This window comes from Corythoichthys intestinalis, chromosome 8 (assembly GCF_030265065.1).
Source record: "Corythoichthys intestinalis isolate RoL2023-P3 chromosome 8, ASM3026506v1, whole genome shotgun sequence".
Classification (NCBI taxonomy): Eukaryota; Metazoa; Chordata; class Actinopteri; order Syngnathiformes; family Syngnathidae; genus Corythoichthys; species Corythoichthys intestinalis.
Genome location: NC_080402.1, coordinates 40,279,447 through 40,305,518, shown reverse-complemented (window position 1 = coordinate 40,305,518; position 26,072 = coordinate 40,279,447). Strand labels below are relative to the sequence as shown.

General features: G+C 39.6%; 1 protein-coding gene across 2 annotated transcripts in view; it reads left to right on the top strand.

The window, feature by feature from the left end:
- jupa (junction plakoglobin a) overlaps positions 1 to 25,333 on the top strand; it is a 36,389-nt gene extending 11,056 nt beyond the window's left edge. The window contains exons 2-16 of one of the 2 annotated variants that reach the window (XM_057843541.1): positions 2,157 to 2,190; positions 3,054 to 3,221; positions 3,301 to 3,551; positions 4,102 to 4,340; positions 8,464 to 8,665; positions 8,985 to 9,129; positions 9,308 to 9,411; positions 12,622 to 12,960; positions 13,090 to 13,242; positions 13,332 to 13,451; positions 13,525 to 13,675; positions 16,461 to 16,582; positions 16,675 to 16,714; positions 16,971 to 17,109; positions 24,501 to 25,333. In XM_057843541.1, coding sequence (XP_057699524.1) covers positions 2,178 to 2,190; positions 3,054 to 3,221; positions 3,301 to 3,551; positions 4,102 to 4,340; positions 8,464 to 8,665; positions 8,985 to 9,129; positions 9,308 to 9,411; positions 12,622 to 12,960; positions 13,090 to 13,242; positions 13,332 to 13,451; positions 13,525 to 13,675; positions 16,461 to 16,582; positions 16,675 to 16,714; positions 16,971 to 17,107 — 2,184 coding nt within the window. In that variant the 5' untranslated portion in view covers positions 2,157 to 2,177 and the 3' untranslated portion in view covers positions 17,108 to 17,109; positions 24,501 to 25,333. Of the gene's footprint in view, positions 1 to 2,156; positions 2,191 to 3,053; positions 3,222 to 3,300; positions 3,552 to 4,101; positions 4,341 to 8,463; positions 8,666 to 8,984; positions 9,130 to 9,307; positions 9,412 to 12,621; positions 12,961 to 13,089; positions 13,243 to 13,331; positions 13,452 to 13,524; positions 13,676 to 16,460; positions 16,583 to 16,674; positions 16,715 to 16,970; positions 17,114 to 24,500 lie in introns of those variants that run through there. The other variant, XM_057843542.1, reaches the window with a different exon arrangement.
- The last annotated feature ends 739 nt before the right edge of the window (positions 25,334 to 26,072 follow it).

Genomic DNA, 26,072 nt, shown 5'->3' with positions numbered 1-26,072 from the left:
GGCAAAATGCTAACAATGTGTGTGTTATGTGGCCATCAAGCTATTGAGTCAGTAAAAAATTTGTTTAGTTTGTTATTTCAACAAATTCATGGAAGCATTTCTATTACAGTACAAGTTTGTTAAAGGGAACCTTGGACTTGAAAGACTTGAAGGCTCTAATAAAACACAATGGTTCTCTTTTACTAAAATATGTTACTAGAAACATAAAATATTGCCATTGATTTAAAAATCTATAATATTCAGTACATGTTTTAACCTACTGAGGGTGCCATGTTCTAAGCGCGCATGGACGCTCGGGGTGATGACGTAGATTGTCACTGTCACTCAACGAATACTACCCGGTTACTGCAATTTCTTCTATGCGGCGAGACGTCCAATACATGCGCTCATCGGTTAAAAGCAGCGATTACTTTTTTTTAATTTTTTTTTTTTTTTTTTATTGAGTCTTTTATTATCTTTTCATTGCTTCAAAATATTTTTTGCATGTTTCCCTCTCATACTTTTAAGCATTGTGTTTTCTTGTGGTAGCTTCAAAGCAGATTGTTGATCTGTTGACCACATTAGTCTTGTAGCATATTTAAACCCCCCGTTTTTGATATTACTATGTTTAAGTATTTTCTTAAGGCATCTTTAGTATGTTCTGTCTGTCAAACAAAACAAGCTGAAAGCACGCAGTATTACTTTAGGTGTCAAATTCGCCTCTTGACGTTTCGCCGGTGTCGCACGTTTTGGCAGAACATCGTTTTTTTTCCTAGTCTCGTCTCGTTTCATCTCATCTTTCCTGTTCATTTTTCTTTTGCTGCTCGTTTTGTGAAATATCGACAGTGGTGTCATGCTCATTAATGTTCCTCTCAGGTTCAAATTGAAAGGGTTGAACAGATGACATATTTATGTCGCTAGAGTTACACTCTAGAAGCCCGGCAGCGTAACCATGTGACGTCATCACCCTGTGACGTCAACAACAATGGCGACCTACTAGTTAAACTAATTTTACAAATTGTATAAAACCGAAAACATCAAGAGGGATTTCAATATAAAATTATTTTAACTCATAATAATGATTATCTTTTAAGAACTACAAGTCTTTCTATCCGTGGATCCCTTTAAATTCTTTTTTTTTTTTTTAACCATTCAACTTCAAAAAAAAATTTCCTTTGTACGTGCTCACATGCATTGCTCAAGAGTCAAAGACGAAACAGAACAGTGGATGCATTGTGTTATCAGTAAGATGTCTGAGACAGGCTGCTATTAAAAATGCAGATGTTTCTGTGATGAGGAAGGATTCGGTGGTGGATAATTTCGCAGCTGCAGAGATGGGTAGGAAGAAAACATTCCTTCAGCCTGTTTTTTTTTTTTTTCAGTAGGACTTATTTTAATATTTTACATTATCAACGAAAAGTTGAAAATAAGTATTTTGTGTATGCTGAGAGCTAATGGGATGGAGTAACAGTCACCGATATAATCATGCTCTTAGTGTACAAACTTAAAAAGAGGATGATATGATCTGGAAAAAGGGTGATTCGTATAGAAGGGGAAGTCTTAACAACAGACATGCTGTGACTAACGCCTATTACGTCATTTTGGATTCTGATAAAACACGTATTACATTTCAAAAAATCCCAGGGATGACGGAAAACTTGTTTTCTGGTGAGGTACTTCTCTGCATTAGAGTTAATCGTTTTCTCAACAATATGTTGTAAGCATTAAGTTTGACAAGCTTAGAATTGACATTCATTCACATCACACATTACTGTCTATTCACATGCACACATAGAGTTCACAAACTCCAACCCAAAAACCAGAAGGACAAGTTCCAGTTCACAATGTGTCAGCAATCGGCTGCTCCCACAACTTTATGGGCGTAGGCCTGAGGTGAAAGGTCAGCAGGGTGAGCTCACATTCCTAATTTGCAGAAGCCTCTAATCACTATCCCTCCTATTCAGCTGTACTTCCCCATGATTTGCTGTTACTATCTAAAAGGGTGGCTTCATCTTTCTATTATTCAAATACACTCACTTCCACCGTTGTTTGAAAACGGGGGAAAAAAATGTAAGACTGTTTATTCATGTGTTTGTAAATGCTAAGTGAAGTGTGTTGTCATTCATCCAGAACAAGTACTTATTATTCATTATTCTTGGCCTGTTTTTTCCCTTCAGGTTTAACTACGGGAGACGATAATGTCTGTGCAAAGTAAGTGTTTTTTTTGTCTGTTTGTTTGTTTAATTTTATCATTGTTTTTTTTTTGTGTGTGTGTGTCCAATGTTACATTCTTTTTTTTTTTTTTTTTTTTTTGCCTTCCCATTTTTAAGGGATCCAATTACATGGGTCACCATGTCCTTTTTTTTTTTCTTTTTAGAGATATAACACATATTAACTAAAATTTAAATTATCATCAACACATTAAGTTGCATCCTCCTCATTCGTATGCTGTCGCTCGTCTGGGCAGCAACCAGTGAAACTGTCAAACTGAAACCAAATATACCTAACTTCACTAACTATTTTGCTATAATTACAAAGAATAAACTATTTAAACTTCACTTCGAGTTGCAATCTTCAAATTGATGAAGTCTTTTTCTGTGATAAAGCTCCCTAAGTGGTTGATAAATTCAGCTAGCAGCATTGCTAACATACATCGCAGCTTTGTGGTAGTCCACTGTGAATATTTAAACCTTAACCTTTTAAACCTGCCCAACCACTCATGGTTAGCCTTAAATTTTTCTGATGTCGTGGCATCAAGCAGTTGAGCCTTCTTCAGCAAAAAAATAAATAAATAAATATAAAATCCTTCATAGCGCTTGATTAGCTTGGCTAGCAGCGCCGCTAGCTTGATAGCGTTTTCATAGCACACTTTGGTTATCCATTCTTTTTTTTAAAGTAAATCTTTCGAACCATCCATGGTTGGCCTATAATGGCGCCAAGGAGTGCTATTACTAGGAAACAAAGGGTTCCAATGGACAGAAAGAAGTAGTGGATTATAGTCATAAAAATACAATAATCTACAACAGACCAGTTCTTGTCTGACTTCTGGCCACCCCTGCCTTTGTATTTGACAGTGGGTGAGATGGATAGAGGGGTAACGAAGGTGACAGAGTGGCAGGAGACAAGGTACGGAATCGACTCGGGCATCCAGTCTGGAGCCAACACTATCAGAGATGATGACGGCGACTTCACCACCACCAAGCAGTACACCGTGACCACCAGTGTCACAACCGAACCGCCTGGTGAGACACGTAAAGACCCTCTCACAATTTGATGCAGCCTCTTCAATATTGCTCAATGAGTTTCGGCATTTATTTCCAGACTCCCAGTACGTGTTGACCAGAGGGCAGCGGGTGAGGGCTGCCATGTTCCCAGAGACGCTGGAGGACAGCACCACAATCTTGGCTACGACCCAAACAGATCCGTCCCAGCTGACTAACGTCCAACGACTGGCAGAGCCCTCCCAGATGCTGAAGGCAGCAATCGTTCATCTGATCAATTACCAAGATGATGCTGAGCTAGCTACACGTGCAGTGCCTGAGCTCACTAAACTGCTCAATGATGAAGACCAGGTACGTACTGTATTATTGGCAGATTGTTTTTTACACACTGTGCTCGAATTCTGAGACCGTTTAGGTGTTGTCATATATAATATAATATATGAGTGTTCAGTTGTTTGATTCATGTATTTTTTCACACCTTCACAAGGTGAAGTCATAGGCCAGGTCCTTCAAAGGGGAACATGCTATGTTCAGTATTCAACCTTAATAAAACCACATCCTCTACATGAGCTGATATAGATCCCATTTTGCCAGTCTCATTCACATCAGGAAATTGATGTACTCTTCCTCTAATGACTGCTGTGAGTTTTCCATCTCAGCTTTGATGTACACTGGATCGAGTTTAAAAAATCCATCGCTTTTTTCGGCATGACAGTCGACACAGTTCAATAGCTCGCTGTAGAAGCACTTGTAGCTTTGATGTCATTCAGGTCTGCAGCTAAAAATGTTTATGCCCACGGCACCTCCTTTACATTTATTTATTATTTAGTTCAACACTAATTTCTTGTACACAATATTAATCAGAACACTAATAGAACCGATATAACCATCTTTTCTTCAGGTGGTAGTCAGCAAAGCAGCACAGATTGTCAACCAATTAACACGCAAGGAGGCGTCCCGCCATGCGCTGATGCAGTCGCCTCAGGTGGTGGCCGCGGTGGTGCGAGCCATGCAAAACACCAATGACATGGAGACGGCCAGAGCCACAGCCAGCATTCTCCACAACCTCTCCCACAAAAGAGAGGGTCTGCTGTCCATTTTCAAGTCTGGTGGCATCCCTGCGCTTGTCCGCATGCTCAGGTACTGAGTAGGGGTGTGACAAAATATCGAAATGGTGATATATTGTGATTCTTTGCATCCCAATAGGTTATCATTACGCTAATGCAGTACTTCTCAAATAGTGGGGCGCGCCCCCCCAGGGGGGCGCAGAGCGATGCCAGGGGTGGCGCGTGTGACCTCGGGGAACATGCTTTATTTTTATTTTTTTCGCCGTACTAGAATAAAGTGTACTTGCACATCCACTCATTGGGTGGCAGTGGCGCTTTCATTTTCAAAGTGCGCGCAGTATTTTTGAAGTAAGCAAGAGCGCACGGAAGAGACTCATGAATGAAGAGCTGGAGAGCTGTGCACAGTTTTCGAAAGCCGTCTCACGCAGCGACCCATTGTCTTCTCCGGTTCTCACGTGTCCGCCCGAAAAGTGCCATTTTCGGCTTGGGATCGTCACGACGGCTGCCCTCACCTACGGTTCTCCCTCGGCCGCCGAGAATGCGCTTTTTTCGGGCCGTTTGGCTTTTGGCTTTGACATTTAATACAGTGGTAGACGAGGAAAGACCACTGTTTACTGTGTCTAAAAATGATTATAGCGGACAGCCGGAAGCCAAATCAATTAAGACGCCACTTAAAGACATTAGACCCCAATCTCATTGATAAGCAGCTTGGTTGTTTTTCAGCGAAAACGTGCCGAATATTGCCAATAATCGTCCCGCTTTGTCAGTGTTATATCAGTAAACCAGTGAGCACTGTTAGCAGTGCAATATACCCCACATCATTGCAAACTGGAGGTGATACTGGGAGCAGCGAAAATAAAAACTGTCCTTCTGTCGAAAGACACTTTTTTCCCTTCTTCTATTCAGTTTTGTTTTTTCGGTCAAATTTTTTGGCATATTGTCCTCATGAGTTAATGTTTCTAATCAATTTGAATTTGTTAGTATTTACTGATTTTATTTTTAAGTATCAAATGGTCAAAAATGTACCTTGAGTGTATTTTTACAGTTTGGATGTGACTTTTTTTTTTTTTTTTTTTTTTTTAATTCAGGCAAATTGATGCGTGTTAAGTCTTTTCTGTTACAAACAAAACAATGTTAATAAAGTTATACTTTATAAGTTGATCTCTGTTATTTTCTCTAATAGAAAAAAAGGATACATTGTGAGGCAGAGGTGTACTTATAATAGTAATAGACAAATGATACTATTTACAGTGGCGGCAGAGTTTGGGGGGGGCGCGAAACATTTACGTCTTCCTTGGGGGGGCGTAACAGAAAATAATTGAGAAGCACTGCGCTAATGCCAAGAATAGAGATATCGTTTTAGAAAGGTGTCAATGTTTAAAACAATAAATAAATAAATGAGAAAAAAAAGGACCCAACTCAACAAGTTGCTACCAAAATATTCCACCATAATAGTGCCTAAGTTAACTTTATGGCTGCCATTGATGGCGCTCGACACCCAATCCATTAAGACATTAAGGGTGAATGAACAAACAGAGCATTCAAAGTCACTCTTTCCGAATTTCGGGGCATTTACAGATAATTTTCTATTCATTTTAGGGCATTTATAGGTCACTTACAGTTGAGTTTGAGTTACTTCCTATTCATTTGGTGACATTCTCGAGTCAGGTCTTGTTCTGTAACCCAAAATCAACAGGAGGTGACCTGTAAATTGCCCCAAAATCAACAGGAAGTGACTGAAAATCAACAGGTAATGTCCTGAAATGGCCCAAAATGACCTCGTTGCCTGGTATTGGCTGACACTGACAGCCATAGAAGTGGGAGGGGCCCATTTGAAGTGGGGTTCATCCGCTGCCACCCACCCTGTTCAAATAGATTGAACGTCTACTAGTGATGAACTTAGAGCAGAAGGAAAAAGATTTTTTTCTGTTTATTAGTTGTTTTGTAGCATGATTTCCTGACCAATGTATCGATAATCGTTGTATCGCCATATCGTAAGATCATCGTTATCGTGAGCTTTGTATCGTGTATCGTATCGTGAAGTCCAGTGGTATGGAAAAGTATCTGAACCTTTTGGAATTTCTCACATTTCGGCATCAAATCACTATCAAATGTGATGTGATCTTTGTCAAAATCACACAGATGAAAAAACTGTCTGCTTTAACTAAAACCACCCAAACATTTATAGATTTTCATATTTTAATGAGGATAGTATGCAAACAATGACAGAAGGGGGAAAAATAAGTAAGTGAACCATCACATTTAATATTTTGTGGGCCCCCCCTTTGGCAGCAATAACTTCAACCAGACGCTTCCTGTAGCTGCAGATCAGTCTGGCACATCGATCAGGACTTATCTTGGCCCATTGTTCCCTACAAAACTGGTGTAGTTTCATCAGATTCCTGGGATGTCTCGCATGAATCGCTGTCTTTAGGTCATGTCACAGCATCTCAACGTGGTTCAAGTCTGGACTTTGACTTGGCCACTCCAGATCGTGTATTTTGTTACTCTGAAACCATTCTGAAGTTGATTTACTGCTGTGTTTGGGACCATTGTCTTGTTGTAGCATCCATCCTCTTTTTAGCTTCAACTGTATGACAGATGGCCTCAGTTTTTTCTGCAAAACATCCTGATAAAATTTTGAATTCATTCTTCCATTAATGATTGCAAGTTGTCCAGGCCCTGAGGCAACAAAACAGCCTCAAATCATGATGCTCCCTACACCATGCTTCACGGTGGGGATGAGGTGTTGATGTTGGTGAGCTGTTCCATTTTTCACACATGATGTTGTGTGTTACTCCCAAACAATTAAACTTTGGTGTCATCAGTCCACAAAATATTTGGCAAAAACTTCTTTGGGGTGCCCAAGTGCCTTTTTGCAAACATTAAACGAGCAACAATGTTTTTTTTTTTTTTTTTAATAGACAGCCATGGGTTTCCTCCATGGAGTCCTCCCATGAACACCATTCTTGGCCATAGTTTTACATATAGTTGATGTGTGCCAGTGATTCTGTAAGTATTTAGCAGACACTCTAGGGTTTTCTTTTTTACCTCTCTGTGTATTCTGTGCTGAACTCTTGCCGTCAACTTTGGTGGACAGTCACTCCTTGGGAGAGAAGCATCAGTGCCAAACTCTCAATTTGTAGACAGCTTCTCAGGCTGTTGATTGATGAACATCCAGACCCTCAGAGATGGTTTTTGTATCCTTTCCCAGGTTTATACAAATAAACAATCTATGATCGCAGGTCTTCTGACAGCTCTTTTGACTGAGACATGATGCACATCAGACAGTGCTTCTGATCAAGACATTTCTTACCAGGTGTGTGTTTTATAGTGGGCAGAACAGCTTTAAACCACTCATCAGTGATTGGGCACACACCTGACTTAAATTGTTTTGTGAAAAGTGGTTTCAATTGCTCTTTAAGACTCCATAGGCAGATGGTTCGCTTACTTATTTTCCCCCTTCTGTCATTGTTTGCATGCTATCCTCATTAAAATATGAAAACCTATAAATGTTTGGGTGGTTTTAGTTAAAGCAAACACTGTATTTTCATTTGTGTGATATAGACAAAGATCAGATCACATTTGATTGTGATTTCATGCAGAAATGTAAGAAAAACCAAAGGGTCAGATACTTTTTCATACTACTGTACCAAGAGAATCCCACTCCTAGTACCGAGCAATCGTCTTTCACCTAAGCTCACACTAGCGGACTGATATTATAAATGATGCAATTAGTTGACCAGCCCATATGTTTCCTGTTGTTTCAGTCGTGGTGCTATACTTGTACAATGCATCTACAAACTTTCCCTGCGCCCTGTAGTGAAGGGACAATGTTTTTTTTCCCCGGCAGGATGTCATGACACGGCGTTTTATTCGTGATTGACTATACAGCTTTTCACTTTTCCCAGTATTATTAAATTATACCCTGTGATTTGTAGTTATCGCAGTGTCTTCAGGCTAAATGACATCTGATTAAAACTGGGCGACATGGGGGAAAAAAATTATATAATGTTATTTACAACACCCATGGTTTGCTAGGCATCTAGTGGCCGTTTCTGCATCATTAATTAAGAAATATCACCGAAGAGTTGAGTACAATGTTATTACAATACATAATTTACTATCGCTCAGCACTACACCTGATATTTTTTCAGGCAATTGTTCTTACTTTATGCCTTTGTGCTGCGTCTCAGTTCTCCAATGGAATCGGTGCTCTTCTATGCTATTACGACCCTCCACAACCTGCTTCTGCACCAGGAAGGGGCCAAAATGGCAGTGCGTTTGGCTGACGGCCTGCAGAGGATGGTTCCCCTTCTTAAGAAAAGTAACCCTAAGTTTCTGGCCATTACTACAGACTGTCTCCAGCTGCTGTCTTATGGCAATCAAGAAAGCAAGGTGTGTTCACGTGTGTGTGCAAGCCCACATAATGCAAAGTTATGTACTATAATTCATATTAATGGAGGACTTTACTCGTACTTGTGTATACAAGGTTTGATTTGGGTGTGTCATTTGTACAAGGGTTCAGGTTCAGTCAGGTTTGGGTGTGGTTAAGATTGTCAAGTGTGAGAAATGAACTTGTATTGCATGCTTGCGCAGGTCTGACCTTTAATAAAAACCTTAAATAGCGTCATTCATTAAAGACCCAAATTAGTTTGATTTTCTGAATATGCATCTAATGTAATCTTATCTAAAACAAAATATTTCTTTATCACAGCTCATCATCCTTGCCAATGGGGGTCCCGAGGGTCTTGTTCACATCATGAGGAACTACAGCTATGAGAAGCTGCTGTGGACTACTAGCCGCGTCCTCAAAGTCCTATCTGTGTGCCCCAGCAACAAACCTGCCATTGTAGAGGCTGGTATGTGAGAAATGTCTATCTGGTTTACACACATACACACAGCTGGGTGCACAAGCAGGTGTGGTGACTCTTTGTTAATGGAAACGTAGCCAATGGCTTCTCATCAAGCACAATATTCCACGACAGAACTTTTTATGAGAGTGTGCAGTAGCGAACTGATGGCAGTGTTTCCCTCTAGGTGGGATGCAGGCTCTGGGTAAACACCTGACTGGCAGCAGCCAACGTCTAATGCAGAACTGCCTGTGGACACTCAGGAACCTGTCTGATGCTGCCACCAAGCAGGTGTGGTGAGCTTTTAATTGTTGTTCTCACTGTTGAAGTTTTATACACATACAGTACTCCAACAGGAGGAAATTCCATAAGTAACTCAGAAACAGCCCTTTTCATTTTCGTCTTAGTCTTTTGGACTAAAGCACTCTTAGGCTTGGTTCAATCCGTAGGTCTTAATGCACAAATCCGATTTTTTTGTCATATTTGGTTTTTTTGGGGGGCGTGCCCGTTCAGACTGCTTTTGTGCATTGAGCCCGTTCAAGAACTACGCCTGTGCACTAATTCGCAGTTTGACACGCGCTGAGGTAGAAGACCCGCATGCGCAGAAGCATCAAAACAAATGACTACACATGCTGGCTGTCATCCGTCATTCCAGGGAGATCATATTTTGATTTCCAAAAAGAGGACACAAATAAAAGACATTAAAAAATGCTCGTTTAGGCTTATATTCAAAGTTTATACGGATCGATACTAGCATGCAAGCACTGTCCGTTCATGACACACACACATACGGACAGTTTGCCCCGACTCTCGGCCGTGTAAGCAATCTTGAAATATTGCTGTTATAGAGCAGAGAGAAAACAGAGCATTCTCAGGCTATCCTCAACCCATTTTTATTCTTTTTATGACCCGTGTTGTTAATCTTACTTTAAAAAAGTAATTAATTACAGTTACAAATTCCTTCTCCTAAAAAGTAATTGCGTTAGTAACTTAGTTACCTGAATGTAAGCGTAATTAGTTACTTGGTAAAGTAACTGGTGATAATTTTCATGTTTTTTTTTTCCCGAATCAACCGTTAAAGTTGTTAAAATTGCTCCCGTTATTGCATTAGTTCCCTTCTGTCTATTTTCGACATGTGCAAGTTTTAAAACTGTTTCATCATTTAAAGATAGATTTAAGTTTTCCGATTTAGCAGCATTTAAATAAAAAGTTACTTAGGTTCGCTAGGAAGGTTCTCTACAACAGAGCCTTCCTGAGAATTCTACTGCTTTAAGATGGCGGCTGTTTACCTAAGGCATCTAGTTCTTTATCATACATGTTGCTAATGCTGCCGTGTCTGTCCTTTGCATCTAGTTCTGTATATGTGTAAGCCTGTCGCAATATGCAATAATTCCATTTATTGCGCGATAAATAAAAATGAAGGCGGTAATTTTTCCGCTGCGATTTATCGCCTCGCGTGCACGTGCATGCGCGCGTGCGGCTGACGTGCTGTTAAAAGTTGGGATTCCTCGTTAACAACTGCGCAAAATGCATCTTCGTTCCAGGTCCGGCAAAAACTAGCGCCGGAGCCAATCGTTCCCATTATATCCTATTGTTCAACGTATACCGGCCGCGTCAGTGCTCCAGAGTGACTGTGGACCATCTACGGCGCGGCAGTGTTGTTGACGTGCGGGCGCTCCCGTCAGGAGTGACATTTCACGCGGGGTGGCTATTTTTTGGCACAACGCCGGATATTTACAACGAAGTCCGCCAGAACATTGTTACCGACTCTGCTGCTACGAACAACCTCGCTTTGACAACGAACAGCTGAATGAAATTAAGAGCGCTGTGCTTCAAACTTGTTCTGTTTATGAAAGTCGATTGGCATATGCTGGTGTTGTGTAGTAATGAGCAGACGTGGCTTCAGCGGCGCTTGCTAACTTTTTTAAATGCGCCCACACACTAGATATCATGAAATGGCAAACTAGATGTGCTACGTCACATGCCATTGGCTACGTGAGCCCAGAGTGATTATGGGACACGTAGTCCATATACTACATCGATGAATTCTAAACTGTCATGACTGAATGAAAGTTAAGAAGGCCAAATCAATCCATACCAGTGACTGTAGATAATGTTGCAAATATTGTTAATTCAGTACGTGTCACAGATGGATTCGGACCACAAATAGGATGTCTTGCTCATGTAGTAAACCTAGCTGCTGAGAGAGCTGTAGCAGTCAACAGTGTGCCCTGCCTCACTTTACAAACAGTAAAGATTGTTCTCAGCACTTTTATACAAATTTTTTTCAGATCAGTAAGAAGTAAGCACATAAATATTATGCACTAAAATGCATGTTTATATGATGGCAATTTAATTTTTGCTCGTTAGCAAAAAAAAAAAAAAAAAAAAACCAGAGCATTAAATGTATTGAATCAGATCGAAAATCGTGTCCCCCGTATCAAAAATCATAACGAACCGTGACTTAACTGTATCGTTGCATCCCTATGGAACACCACTGCAGAAGCTATGACGGGAAAAGTTTTCATTTGCCTAAATGCTTAAGTTATTAAGTGCAATTTTTTTTTTTTTTAAACACATTTTATTTATTCTGTGTTTCTGTGCGGTTGTTTTTTACTTAAGAGGCATGGTCTATTGTTTTTAGTTGTGATTTCTTAAAAAGTGTTTTTGAATTTAAGAGTAAATATTTATCATATTAAATGGGTGTACTTGATCTATTAATATATAATGTATTCTCACTGTGTTATTGTAAATTGGTTTTAAAAAATTGGGGGGGGCGCAATAATATCGCATATCGCAATAATTTATGAGAATAATTATCGCACACTAAAATTTGTTATCGCGACAGGCCTACAGTATACATATGTAATATCTACCGAAGCATCATGTGGGTGTAGTTTGTAGGCTATCGGCTACAGTCAGGTATTATTGGAGCCGCCTAGCATCGTATCATCGCTTTTGCAACGGCGTCACATTCCCTTACCTCCTCCCCACTCCTGCTCTGCTCTCTCGTCTCCGTGAGTCCGTCTTTTTCAGACTTTTCTCGTGTCAGTCAACCAACATCGTAACGCATAGTAACGCACGCCTTTCCTGCATCAGTAACTAAAGGCATGCAAAATTTCCGATTCTTAGCTTATTTGCAATTCGGCCATGGAAGATACGAGAATGATTGACAAACATCCAAATTCCAATTATTGAATTATACCAGGTAAAGCTGCCATTGACAGCGATAAACGTACAATCCATTTCGAATGGGATGGTTGCCAGCGAATGAGCATTGCCAAACTTCTCACTCAAAATGGATTGGACTTCTATCACCGATTCACCGTCAATGGCAGCCTACACTTTAAAATGTCTCACTCACCCTGAGCTATCATACACTAGTCTTTACTGTCCTCCCTCTTGGATGTTTATCACCAACAGTGGCAGACAATGAATTAGTTAATATTAACAGTGGGAATATACTGTAGATATCAATGAGGTCTCTGTGTTACGTTTCAGGAGGGAATGGACGGCCTGCTGCAGGTGTTGGTCAACTTGCTGAGCTCGGATGACATAAACATGCTCACCTGCGCCACCGGGATCTTGTCTAATCTCACGTGCAACAACGCCTACAATAAAACGCTGGTCACCCAGAGCAACGGCATCGAGGCGCTGATCCACGCCATACTGCGCGCCGGTGAAAAAGAGGATGTGACCGAACCTGCTATTTGCGCTTTGCGTCACCTGACTTCACGCCACCAGCAGGCTGAGGTGGCACAGAACGCAGTGAGGAGACATTATGGCATTCCGGCCATTGTCAAGCTTCTCAACCAGCCGTACTACTGGCCAGTTATTAAGGTAGTGTAAAAATTGTCAGCGACAGTTGCAGTTTTATGTAAGAAGATTTGGAAATGTCATTTGAAGTAGATTTGAAGTTTTCCCACAGTGTGCAATAATGTGACTCACATTTCTTTTCCTGTCCTGAAGGCTGTGGTGGGCCTGATCCGTAACTTGGCCTTGTCCCCGGAAAACCAGACCCCGCTGAGGGATGCGGGCGCCATCCCCCGTCTGGTCAACCTGTTACTCAAAGCCCACCAGGATGCCCAGAAACACGGCTCATCCAACCAGCAGACATACCAGGTACGTACATGCCAGCATGCTGTCTATAAATGTTTTTGTTTATACATAGAGTATACAGTGTTTACATCTACTCTCTGCTGGTTTATCAGGATGGCGTGAGGATGGAAGAGATAGTGGAGGGCTGTACAGGAGCCCTGCACATCCTGGCTAGAGATCCTGTCAACAGAGCAGAGATCGCCAACCTCCAGACCATTCCTCTTTTTGTTCAGGTACCTCTTTTGTTCCACTGCTTCCTTCTTTTGTTTAGCCGGCCCCCTTTGAAAACTTCCTCTCGCTTGCCAGCTTCTCTATTCGCCAGTGGACAACGTGAAGCGCGTGGCAGCAGGTGTTCTGTGTGAGCTGGCTATAGACAAACAATCGGCTGAGGCCATCGATGGCGAGGGAGCGTCTTCCCCCCTCATGGAGCTGTTGCACTCTGACAATGAGGGCATTGGTAAGATGTTTGCATATAACGGACTAAAGTCCCTAAATGAAATAAATAAATATCTGTTTACATTTGTTTAGTTTTAAATTAACACTTTCATGCACGAATTATGTTGTTTTTTTTTTTTTTTTTTTACATGGCACTCATTTAACTCACTGGTTGTCATTGACGTCCAATCCATTTTGACTGGGACTGAACGTTAATTCATTCAACCCGCTCAGCCAAAATGGATTGGACATCTGTCGTCATCAACGGTACACAATGAGTTAAATTGTATTCAAACAAAAAACTAAAGTGTTACTTTGGGGCTGTAACAGGTGTGTATTTCTCTTTTTATTCTTTTATCCATCCATCCACCCATCCATCCATTTTCTCCCACTTAATTGAGGTCGGGTTGTGGGGGCAGCAGAACTTAATTTAATTTAGTTAGTTTTGAAATTTGTATTAATGTATAAATGTACTGTATTTATAATTGCAGAGAAATATTTCTTTAAAATGCAATAATGAATAATAATTACATATATATATGGGGGACGACACACAGGTGTCGAGAAGTTCAGCTCTGAGACAAACCAATTTGGCCAAATTTCAAATTGTCCTATTTGCATGTGCGATACATAATCGGAAAGCTTTAAATCTCAATTTTCTGGGGTAATAAAAATTTTGAACAGAAGGGCATTTAATTTTTTTTTTTTTTTTTTTTTTTTTAACCCCTAAACCCTAACTCGAGGTTAGAGCATGAGAGAGCAAAATTAAAGAGACCATGATTTTAACTATATATTATCGTGTACTTTCCCTGTTTCCTTGTACCTTGTTTCGATCCAAAACTCAGTGTAGCATGTCTCCTTGAGTGTCAAGACACAGATGTGAATGGCCACAGCCGGACTTTTGGGGGATTTTATAGATGAAACACTGTAATATAACAAGGGTCGCAATGCAGAAATCGCAGACATCAAGGAGTGGCCGAGATTTTATTTTTCAAATATTTACCCTTATAGATATATATATATTTTTTTTCTTTGTTTTGATCGATTATTTGTCATCTAAAATATCGGGGACAATGCGACAATAACAAAAATAATAAAATTAAGCAATATTTACGAGTTGGCCATCTGTGACATATTTACAGACACTGTTTTTTGTTTAAAAGTTTAAAATATGCAAATGAATAATTTTATAAAGTCATTTTTTTAAACTAAATATTAGACATCAATTAATAATTCTAAGCTAAAAAATGGTAGACATTTTGAATAATGAATATAATTGTTTTTATGGCTGGGTTGAAACTAAAGTTGTCGCGCTGTGTCTGTAAACTGGGGTCTCCAGGGTAAAACTGACAAAAATAGTTGGGGGCTTAATGCGCCATGAAAATGATATGGCAGCATATAGACATATTGTTCTATCAAACACAACAGTTCTTTTGGCTTAAAATACAGCAGTTTATTTGAAAGAGGGGTGCAAGAGCAGAAACTGCTTTATCAGCCATGTCTGTGTTTGACGCCATATACACACATATATACGTATATACATAAATATTATGTGTGTATATTAATTCAATGATTAATTTTTTATTTTTTTTTCCAAAGGGAGGGGGGAGATGTTTTGAAAATGACCACTCTGTTATTTAAGCTCCTCCCTGGACTTTGGCAGCCGTCATCAAATGGGAAAAAAAATAATAGATAATTTAATTACTCAGTAATTTATTGTTTATGCTATATTATTAGTGACCACTGTACCTGAAAGGGTTAAATAAGTGTTTGGTTTTTTTTTTTTTACTATTTTATTTTAAAATAAATACTGCAAGCTTTATTATTTCAATTTATATTCACAGTATTATTATTTTATTTATTATACTATATATATGAGTTCGTTCCTAATTTTATATATTTACTGTTTATGTCCATTACAGTGATCCTTTGTTTTTGCACGGTTAATGGGGACAAGAGCTAGCCGCGATATGTAAAAAACCGCAAAGTAGCGCCCCCACCCCTGTGTTCAATGTATATATTCAGATTTAGCATTGGAAAGAGATAGGTATAAGACATTTTTTTTCTCTTATTTTTTCAAAAAGTATACTGTATATAAAAGAAATATGTATATTTATTAATAAATGTTTTTTAAGCACTTCAAAGGTAATAATTATAAGTTTTAAACATGGCACTGTCCCACCAAATTATTTTTCAATCTGCTCACTTACAAACAATGAGTTAGCACAGCAGCTGTTTAAGAAGTTAAACGATGATTGACACATGCAGCGCTTTGAAGCTTCGAGTTTGAGGCATCTGTGGCCAGGTCTAACATTAAATATCTGTCAGTCATCGTTAACTTTAATAAGCAACTCCAGTGCACTGCCTGAGAAACAAAGAGCAGGCAGGGGGAAGGAGGGAGAGTGAGACAACATGATTGGCCCGGGACAGCTCACCTGTATTTATTTATTTATTTATTTATTTATTTATTTATTTTGTTGTTGTTGGGAAAAAATCCGCGATGGACTGAGGGCGTTAAGTTTGAAGCGCATATTCAAATAAATTAAATAAATACTGAAATACTATAATGACTAATAATGATGATTTATTACTTACTGTGTAACAACTAGCTACGTAGCATACGTTCATTCGAAACTGCACACATGCAAAATGAGAGATCTGCCTGCTTTTAAAAGCTGGTGCAGAAACAACAGTGCTTTACTTTCTTTAGCTCACTGGAATGTGTAAATCCCCTCTTTTATTTCCAAAAAGTATAGCGTATACTGCCAGACTGACTCTAAACTGCTCTTGTTTGATTTCCGCTACAGCCACTTATGCTGCCGCGGTCCTCTTCCGTATATCTGAAGATAAGAGCGCCGAGCACAAGAAGAGAGTTTCCAGGGAGCTGACACACTCCATGTTCAAGCACGACCCTGCCGCCTGGGAGATGGTCAGTTTCGCGCTGCCCCCTCCACCACCAAACACGTTTGTTAACTGCACCTGACAAATTCTCTCGCTTAACCCTACCTCACCTCTCTGCAGGCCCACAACAGTGTCACCATGGAAGCACCTTACCAAGATGGTGAGAATGTGTTACTGGAATGTGCACATCTATAACATTCCTCAGCACGGAGCATTAACCGCTAGAGCAGTGTCACACTTACACTGTTAGCTCATCATCTTCCTGTACACTCACAGGTTTTATCTTCCAGTAAACACACAGTCACTAAATGACAAGCGGGCCATGGCCAGTCAATAGTCATAACTACTTTAATTACTTTCAAAAATGTGCTCGGGTCAGTTGAGTTAAATGTCAAAATGCTCTTGTTTTTTTGCAGAGATGGACCCTACTTTCCAAAACTTCGGGGGCTACCCGGGTGACATGCCAATGGATGCCGTGGACGGCACCTTGATGCATGACGATTTTGCTGGCAACATGGTCTACGACAGACAGCAGCAGTTCGAGCCTTATTAAAGGTCAGCGTGTCCTACAAACTTGATAGCAGATTGATCATATGATCATTATATAACTGCAAAGCTTTATCACACATGTGCACTCAGCATATCAGTTTGATTTGACTTCTGCACTGTCAAGCGCAAACCAAACCTCTGCGTTGTAGTATTAATTGGACAAATTTGAAATTTGGCATATACCAAAAGATTGACTTGATGTGATATTTTATATAAACAACTAGAAACTGCAATTTCGGGAGAAATTACACCTTGGTCTTTCCTCTGTGGAGATACAAATCTTAGCCCCACTCAGGTCTACCAATAGAATGGACCATAATGCCAGTCAATGGCACTAAACAAAGTAAAAGCTATTAGAAAAGATTGGGAGAATTGGACGTCCATGGCCGTCAATGGCAGCACCCTCCATAAGCATCATTGTAATTGGGGACATTTGGGGTACACGTCCTATTGATATCTGGTCATTTCCTGTTGATTTGGGGGAAAAAAAAAATTCCCATTGAAAATGAATGGGAAAATTTTTGGACGTCCATGCACGTCAATGGTATCAACTTACATAGGCGTCAATGGAATCCAAGTACATTGGCATCACTAGAATGAAAAAACATAATTAAATGCCATTAGAAATGAATGGGAAATTTGGACGTCCATGGCCGTCAATGGCGGCGCCCTTCATAAGCGTCAATGGAATTGGAGAGGTTTGGGGGACACGTCCTATTGATATCTGGTCGTTTTTTGTTGATTTGGGGAAAAAAAAAAAATTCCCATTGAAAATGAATGGGAAAAATTTTGGACGTCCATTGACGTCAATGGTATCAACTTACATAGGCGTCAATGGAATCCAAGTACATTGGCATCAATAGAATGAAAAAACATAATTAAATGCCATTCTCCTCTGTGTTCATCTAAAATTTTAAAAATCCCTCACAGCATTAAACTTTTATAGGGCAAGTGACTATTTTTGATGAATAAATTACAAAAAAACGTAACCCCATAAAGACCTGATGTCCACATATGGGGAGTTTGTGGACATCACTTTTTGGGTCATATCGGCCTACACAATGAGGAAAATAAGTATTTGAACACCCTATGATTTTCCAAGTTCTCCCACTTAGAAATGATGGGCGAGTTTGAAATTTTCGTGGTATGTACTTGTCCACTGCGAGACGATCTAAAAAAAAAATCCAGAAATCACAGTGTATGATTTTTTTTTTTAACAATTTATTTGTATTATACTGCTGCAAATAAGTATTAAAACTCTGGACAAAATCAATGTCAATATTTAGTACAGTAGCCTTTGTTTACAATTGCAGAGGTCAAACGTTTCCTGCACCTTTTCACCAGGTTTGCACAGACATCAGCAGGGATTTTAAACAACTGCTCCACACAGATCATCTCTAGATCAGTCAGGTTTCTGGACTGTCCCAGAGAAACACAGAGTTTGAGGTTCCTCCAAAGATTTTCTATTGGTTTGAGGTTTGGAGACTGGCTAGACCCCTCCAGAACCTTAATGTGCTTTTTACTTAACCATTCCTTGGTTATGGCTTCGGGCCAACCTCATGTTGGAAGACCCAGCCACGACCCGTTTTTAATGCTCTAACTGAGGGAAGGAGGTTATTCACCAAAATCTCACAATACATGGCCGTGGTCATCTCCTCCTTAGTACAGTGCAGTAGTCCAGTCCCATGTGCAGAAAAACACCGCTAAAGCATGATTCTACCACCCCCATGCTTCACAGTAGGGATGGTGTTTGTGGGATGGTACTTATTCTTCTTCTTCCTCCAAACACTATGAGTGGAATTAAGACCAAAAAGTTCCATTTTGATCTCCTATGACCACATGACGTTTTCCAATGACTCCTCTGAATCATCCAAATGGTCATTGGCAAACTTAAAACAGGCCTGGACATGTGCTGGTTTAAGCAGGGGAACCTTCCGTGCCACGAATGATTTTAAACCATGACATCTTAGTGTATAACCAACAGTAACCTTGGAAATGGTGGTCCTAACTCCTTTCAGGTCATTGACCAGCTCCTTCTGTGTAGTTCTTAGCTTATTCCTGACCATACTTAGATCATTGAGACCCTACGAGGTAAATCTTGCATGGAGCCCCAGTCCGAGGAAGATTGACAGTCATGTTTAGCTTCTTCCGTTTTCAAATAATTGCTCCAATGATGGCTCTTATATCACCAAGCTCCTTGTCAATTGCCCCGTAATCCCTTTCAGCCCTGTATTGGTCTACAATTCTGTCTCTGGTTCTTTGGAAAGCTCTTTGAGGCGTATAGGGTGGACAGGTGTTAATATACAGCTAACCGCCTCAAAGAGGTCAAAAAGTCAGATTCAAAAAGTCTACCTCGCTCCACTTGTTTCGGAGAAGAAGCGGAGTGGAGGTGGACTTTTCAAAGGCGAAAAACAGGTCTTTGGGGCTTACAATCCTAGCGAATAGACATGTGTTCAAACACTTACTGTCAGCAGTGTAATACAAATAAATTGTTTTAAAAAATCATACACTGTGATTTCTGGATTTTTTTGTAGATTGTCTCTCACAGTGGACAAGCACCTACCATGAAAATTTCAAACCCGCCCTAAGTGGGAGAACTCGCAGGGTGTTCAAATACTTAGTTTGCTCACTGTATGGCCTTCATGACCCAACATTTCATTCCCACAAATGTGAACGCCAGGTCTCAATTATGATTACAGTGGTACCTCTACTTACGCAATTTATTGGTCCTGAAAGTAGACGCGCTTTCTATGTAAATGCCCTAATCCGTTCCAAGCCCCCCAAAACTTAAGACATAACTCTTTTTAAAGCAAAAAAATGAATCAAAACATGTAACAAATGCATGGTAGAATTATATTACACAATAACAATGAAATAAGAGTTGTTCATAGCGTTAAAAAAAATTTTTTTTTAAAGAATAAAAGTTAATACACTCACGTGAAGCTGTCGGAACACGAGGGGCGAATGAAGAGGATGCTGGGATACACACATACAGTAGAGGCCCCTCTTAGCCAATTGAATACCAGGAAGATGCCAGGCAATAGCCAATGGCAGAGCAGCTATAAGTATGTTATGATCAGTAAACACTGGGAGCTGAGAGTAGCAGCCATACTTTATTTTTTGCCATTTGTATCCTGAAATTTCTTTCGTAGCAGGAGGCAATATTTACCCGTTGAGGCGTGTCTTAACCTGAAAATTCCTTATGTAAAGATGTAGAAGTACCAACGTATTTATTATTTTTTAATTATTATTAATTGTTATTGTTATTTTTATATTTTCACATGAATTAAAAGTGATTGAAATGTTAATAAAAACTAAATTTCATAAAGTGTAAATTAATAAAAGCAGTATACACTCCAGTTATGGCCCTTAGTACACTTTAAAGTTGATTTTTATTTTATTTATCTCAATGTGTGACATTAAAGGGACATTAAATTCATATACTGTAATTTTCGGACTATAAGCTGCTACTTTTTCCCCCTTATTTTGAATCCTGCGGCTAATTGTCCAGTGCAGCTTATTTTTTATTTATTTTGGTTAATATGTAACAGTTTATTTGACAGCAGCATCATAAGACTGTCATAATTATGACATAACACTATCATGGGCATTACTGAATGCTTATGAAATATGTCATTAAGTTTTATCAGGCAAATTATGTCTCTAACTCCATTTATGTCCAGTTTGGATGTTTTATATCCATTCAAAAGTGAGATCATTTCCAGGATGACACTAAATGAACAGTGGCGCCACCAGGGGGTGGCCCTCCCTTTAAATTTGTTGGCCACCCCACTGTCCACCCAGCTTGCCAGTATATCGTCAGATTGTTGTAGCATCCGTTATGCATTTCATCCCAAATGCACAGCCAGGCAAGCCGCTTCTCCTCACCTTCACAGTAGTTAAGACTGTCATAAGACCCAATGAACCCCATGAAGCTTTGAACCAATTGAGCCATTACTGCTCCCTGGGGGAGACAGTCAACCTCTGCTGTCAACACTGTTGTTGTCCAAAATGCCTCCTAGCATGAATGGCAGCGCGACAGATGTTAATTAAAATCACAATTCATGTTCTGTGCCAATTATTTCTTCAGTTACTCGTCTAGTTGTTTCATTAATTGCTAGTTATGGTATTTAGGGACACTTGATTTAACAGTCGCGCCATAAGACGGTCATAAGACCATCATAACTATGACATGACACTTCCATTAGCATTAATGAAAGCTTATGACTAGGGTTGTTCCGATCATGTTTTTTTGCTCCCGATCGTTTTAGTTTAAGTATCTGCCGATCCTGATATTTCCCGATCCGATTGCTTTTTCTTGCTCCCGGTTCAATTCCAATCATGCCCGATAATTTTTCCCGATCATATGCATTTTGGCAATGCATTAAAAAAAAAAAGAAAAAAACTCGGAGGAATGTATACATTCAACATACAGTACATAAGTACTGTATTTGTTTATTATGACAATAAATCCTCAAGATGGCATTTACATTATTAACATTCTTTCTGTGAGAGGGATCCACGGATAGAAAGACTTGTGACTGTATACTGTGACTAATATTACCATCTAGTGTATTTGTTGAGCTTTCAGTAAATGATACTGAAGCCATGCCCCAATGCATGATGGGAAGTAAAACCATGACTGTGCGTCGTGCTACCAATGGATATACAGTGCCTTGCAAAAGTATTCGGCCCCCTTGAACCTTGCAACCTTTCGCCACATTTCAGGCTTCAAACATAAAGATATAAAATTTAAATTTTTTGTCAAGAATCAACAACAAGTGGGGCACAATCGTGAAGTGGAACAACATTTATTGGATAATTTAAACTTTTTGAACAAATAAAAAACTGAAAAGTGGGGCGTGCAATATTATTCGGCCCCCTTGCTTTAATACTTTGGAGTGCCACCTTTTGCTCCAATTACAGCTGCAAGTCGCTTTGGGTATGTTTCTATCAGTTTTGCACATCGAGAGACTGACATTCTTGCCCATTCTTCCGTGCAAAACAGCTCGAGCTCAGTGAGGTTGGATGGAGAGTGTTTGTGAACAGCAGTCTTCAGCTCTTTCCACAGATTCTCGATTGGATTCAGGTCTGGACTTTGACTTGGCCATTCTAACACTTGGATACGTTTATTTTTTAACCATTCCATTGTAGATTTGGCTTTATGTTTTGGATCATTGTCCTGTTGGAAGATAAATCTCCGTCCCAGTCTCAGGTCTTGTGCAGATACCAACAGGTTTTCTCCCAGAATGTTCCTGTATTTGGCTGCATCCATCTTCCCGTCAATTTTAACCATCTTCCCTGTCCCTGCTGAAGAAAAGCAGGCCTAAACCATGATGCTGCCACCACCATGTTTGACAGTGGGGATGGTGTGTTCAGGGTGATGAGCTGTGTTGCTTTTACGCCAAACATATGGTTTTGCATTGTGGCCAAAAAGTTCAATTTTGGTTTCATCTGACCAGAGCACCTTCTTCCACATGTTTGGTGTGTCTCCCAGGTGGCTTGTGGCAAACTTTAAACGAGACTTTTTATGGATATCTTTGAGAAATGGCTTTCTTCTTGCCACTCTTCCATAAAGGCCAGATTTGTGTACGACTGATTGTTGTCCTATGGACAGACTCTCCCACCTCAGCTGTAGATCTCTGCAGTTCATCCAGAGTGATCATGGGCCTCTTGGCTGCATCTCTGACCAGTTTTCTCCTTGTTTGAGAAGAAAGTTTGGAAGGACGGCCGGGTCTTGGTAGATTTGCAGTGGTCTGATGCTCCTTCCATTTCAATATGATGGCTTGCACAGTGCTCCTTGAGATGTTTAAAGCTTGGGAAATCGTTTTGTATCCAAATCCGGCTTTAAACTTCTCCACAACAGTATCTCGGACCTGCCTGGTGTGTTCCTTGGTTTTCGTAATGCTCTCTGCACTTTAAACAGAACCCTGAGACTATCACAGAGCAGGTGCATTTATACGGAGACTTGATTACACACAGGTGGATTCTATTTATCATCATCGGTCATTTAGGACAACATTGGATCATTCAGAGATCCTCACTGAACTTCTGGAGTGAGTTTGCTGCACTGAAAGTAAAGGGGCCGAATAATATTGCACGCCCCACTTTTCAGTTTTTTATTTGTTAAAAAAGTTTAAATTATCCAATAAATGTTGTTCCACTTCACGATTGTGTCCCACTTGTTGTTGATTCTTGACAAAAAAATTAAATTTCATATCTTTATGTTTGAAGCCTGAAATGTGGCGAAAGGTTGCAAGATTCAAGGGGGCCGAATACTTTTGCAAGGCACTGTATCTTCTCTGCTTTGGGAAATAACAATGTGGTAAGACAAAGATCAATTGCCACCTTGCTTCCCCACATTGCTTCCCATGATATTTCTAATCATAGGGAGAGGGATTGCAAGGTTTTAACCAATTGAAGAAGGGCTTCAAAGGCTGCCAAAATTCTCTCTACTCATTTGCACTGCCTCTTATCTCTCTATATACAGTGGGGAGAACAAGTAATTGATACACTGCCAATGGGAAATCCAATTTGTAGTGTATCAAATACTTGTTCTCCCCACTGTAGGTAAAACGGCGTCGTTACAGATTGAGCGCCACAATGAGTGAGAGAGTTGTGCAGCGCATATATTAATAGCGTTAAATATTTCAACGTGACACATTTTTTAATAAAATAATTGCCGCCGTTATCGGGATATTTTTGATAACCCTACCTTAAGCCTAAATTAAAGACTCCGGATGAGTGTAACATATTATGTCTGTAAAGTTAAATACAATTCGAAAATGATTTAATTAAAGGCATGGCCGATATTTTTTTGCCGATTCCTATACTTTGAAAATGACGTGATCGGACCCGATCGATCGGTACTTCCTTGATCTAAGTACATGTAAGGCCGAAACTTGAATGGAATAACACTTCTTTATTCAGCGTGCTTCTCAGCATAAATGTCACAGAGACATAACAGAGATTCCTTTTTATATTGTAATACCACACCCACAGGAAGTGCACACTATGGCAACAGCAGTGTGACATAAATATGTCACATCAGATGCCATTTTGTGTCATCCGGCAATTTATCTGTTTTGAATGGATGTAAAAGATCCGAGCTGGACATAAATGGAGTTATTATTCATAAGAAATTATTAATGCCCATGATAGTGTTATTTCATAAATTATGGCAGTCTTATGACGCCGCTGTCAAATAAAGTGTTACCTATTAACCCCAAAGAATCAACAAATAAGCCACACTGGACTATAAGCCGCGGGATTTAAAATGAGGGGGAAAAGTAGTGGTTTATAGTCTGAAAATTACGGTACATTAAATCAAATTACTTATGTTATCTTTCTTTATCATCTCTAGTTTTAGTTCTCATCCTATTGTTTCCTTTCCACAGATCCAAAAGAGAAGCTGGCAGAAGGTGTGCCACTTGCCTAGAACGGAACAAAGATCTTTATTCATTTTTACATGTAATATATGCAATTATCATTGAGTACGGGACTCCTAATCTTAACAGGGCTTACATATGTTTTATATCTTAATATTGCTGAGGATCATATGCACACGCTTGGAAAAAGCTTCCAAGATTGTGTGTATGTGTGCTTAGGAGTTCAAGTGTGTTTGTGTGCGTGCGTTTCTGCTTTCGGGTGGGTAATCTATGCCAAAGAGATTTTATTTTGTGAGGATAGATTGCTATTTTTTTTCCCCTTCATCCTAAACAGAGGACTAGTTGACAACACTGCCGCAGGTGGGCTAGTGCGCCTGCTCATCTTTCTTTTTTAAATGCCTTTCAAAGAGTCATTTTGACGTTATATTGTCAACTTTCTCCAGCCAGAACCACAAACTATGAGACAGTTTGTGACACATGTAGACACAAATAGGGAAGGAGACACGCCTTGCTGAACGACAGCTGCTTCTTCTTATCAATTGTTTCTCACATTTTATTCTTTTATATTTTACGGGGGAAGGATTGCATTCTTTGCTTAACCAGAAAATTAACCGTTTTTAAACGAAAGAAGAGCTTGTGTGTCTATAACTATTTACCATTTGATGTCAAAACTCGGATTGGCGCATCGGTTCAAAAAGATTGACTGATTTCTTTTTGTGGATTTAATATAGTCGGGATGCCAGCTGGAGAAACACTACTGACAGGGAAATTTGTACTTACTAAGAGTTTTTACTGAAATTTTCTTAAATAAAATTAAAGGATATATTAAATCGGCTTCTGTGTTTTTGTTGATTTTATTAATTCTTTTTTTTTTTTAATGAACATTGTATGAACTCATTGGCTGCCATTGATGTCGCTAGATGTCCAATCAGTTTTGAATGTGAAGGCTGACATCATTCTCTGTCAATGGCAGAGAAACATGATCTCTCATTGTCAATCATCCCAGTTGTAATTGATTTGATATCTATCACTATCAATGGTAGTGAATGAGTTCCTTTTTTTTTTCCACTGTATTTTTTTAATTGATTTTCCAACAATTCACACCATCAAAAACAATACCATAAAAAACACACCAGAACACAAAAAAACACAACAAAAACAACAAGCAAGCATTTGTTCCTCTGCCAATATTAAGCTCCAGCTTCACCTTTTCTTTTCTTCCTCCTCCTCCTTCTTCCCCTTTTATCCTTCATAACATAGAATCACAGTTCACAATCTGATCCAGTGGCCCTCATGTTAGTTTCCTGTTTTTGACATAACTCATAAAAGGTGTCCACATGTCCTCAAAAGTCTGTTGTTTGCCCTTTAAATGTATGTCACGTTCTATAGACCCTACTCACGTGACGTCACAGCCACGCCCCCACGCCATGTTGTCCGTATACTCGTCATGTTAATGCATTAGCGCTTCGTAAATTCCTCCTATTATGGCGTGTTTTTCTGCTCGTTAACATTAATAATCAAAATGGTGAAGTCGTGTGTGGCGGTCGGTTGCAAAAACAGAGAAGATAGACGGAGAGACTT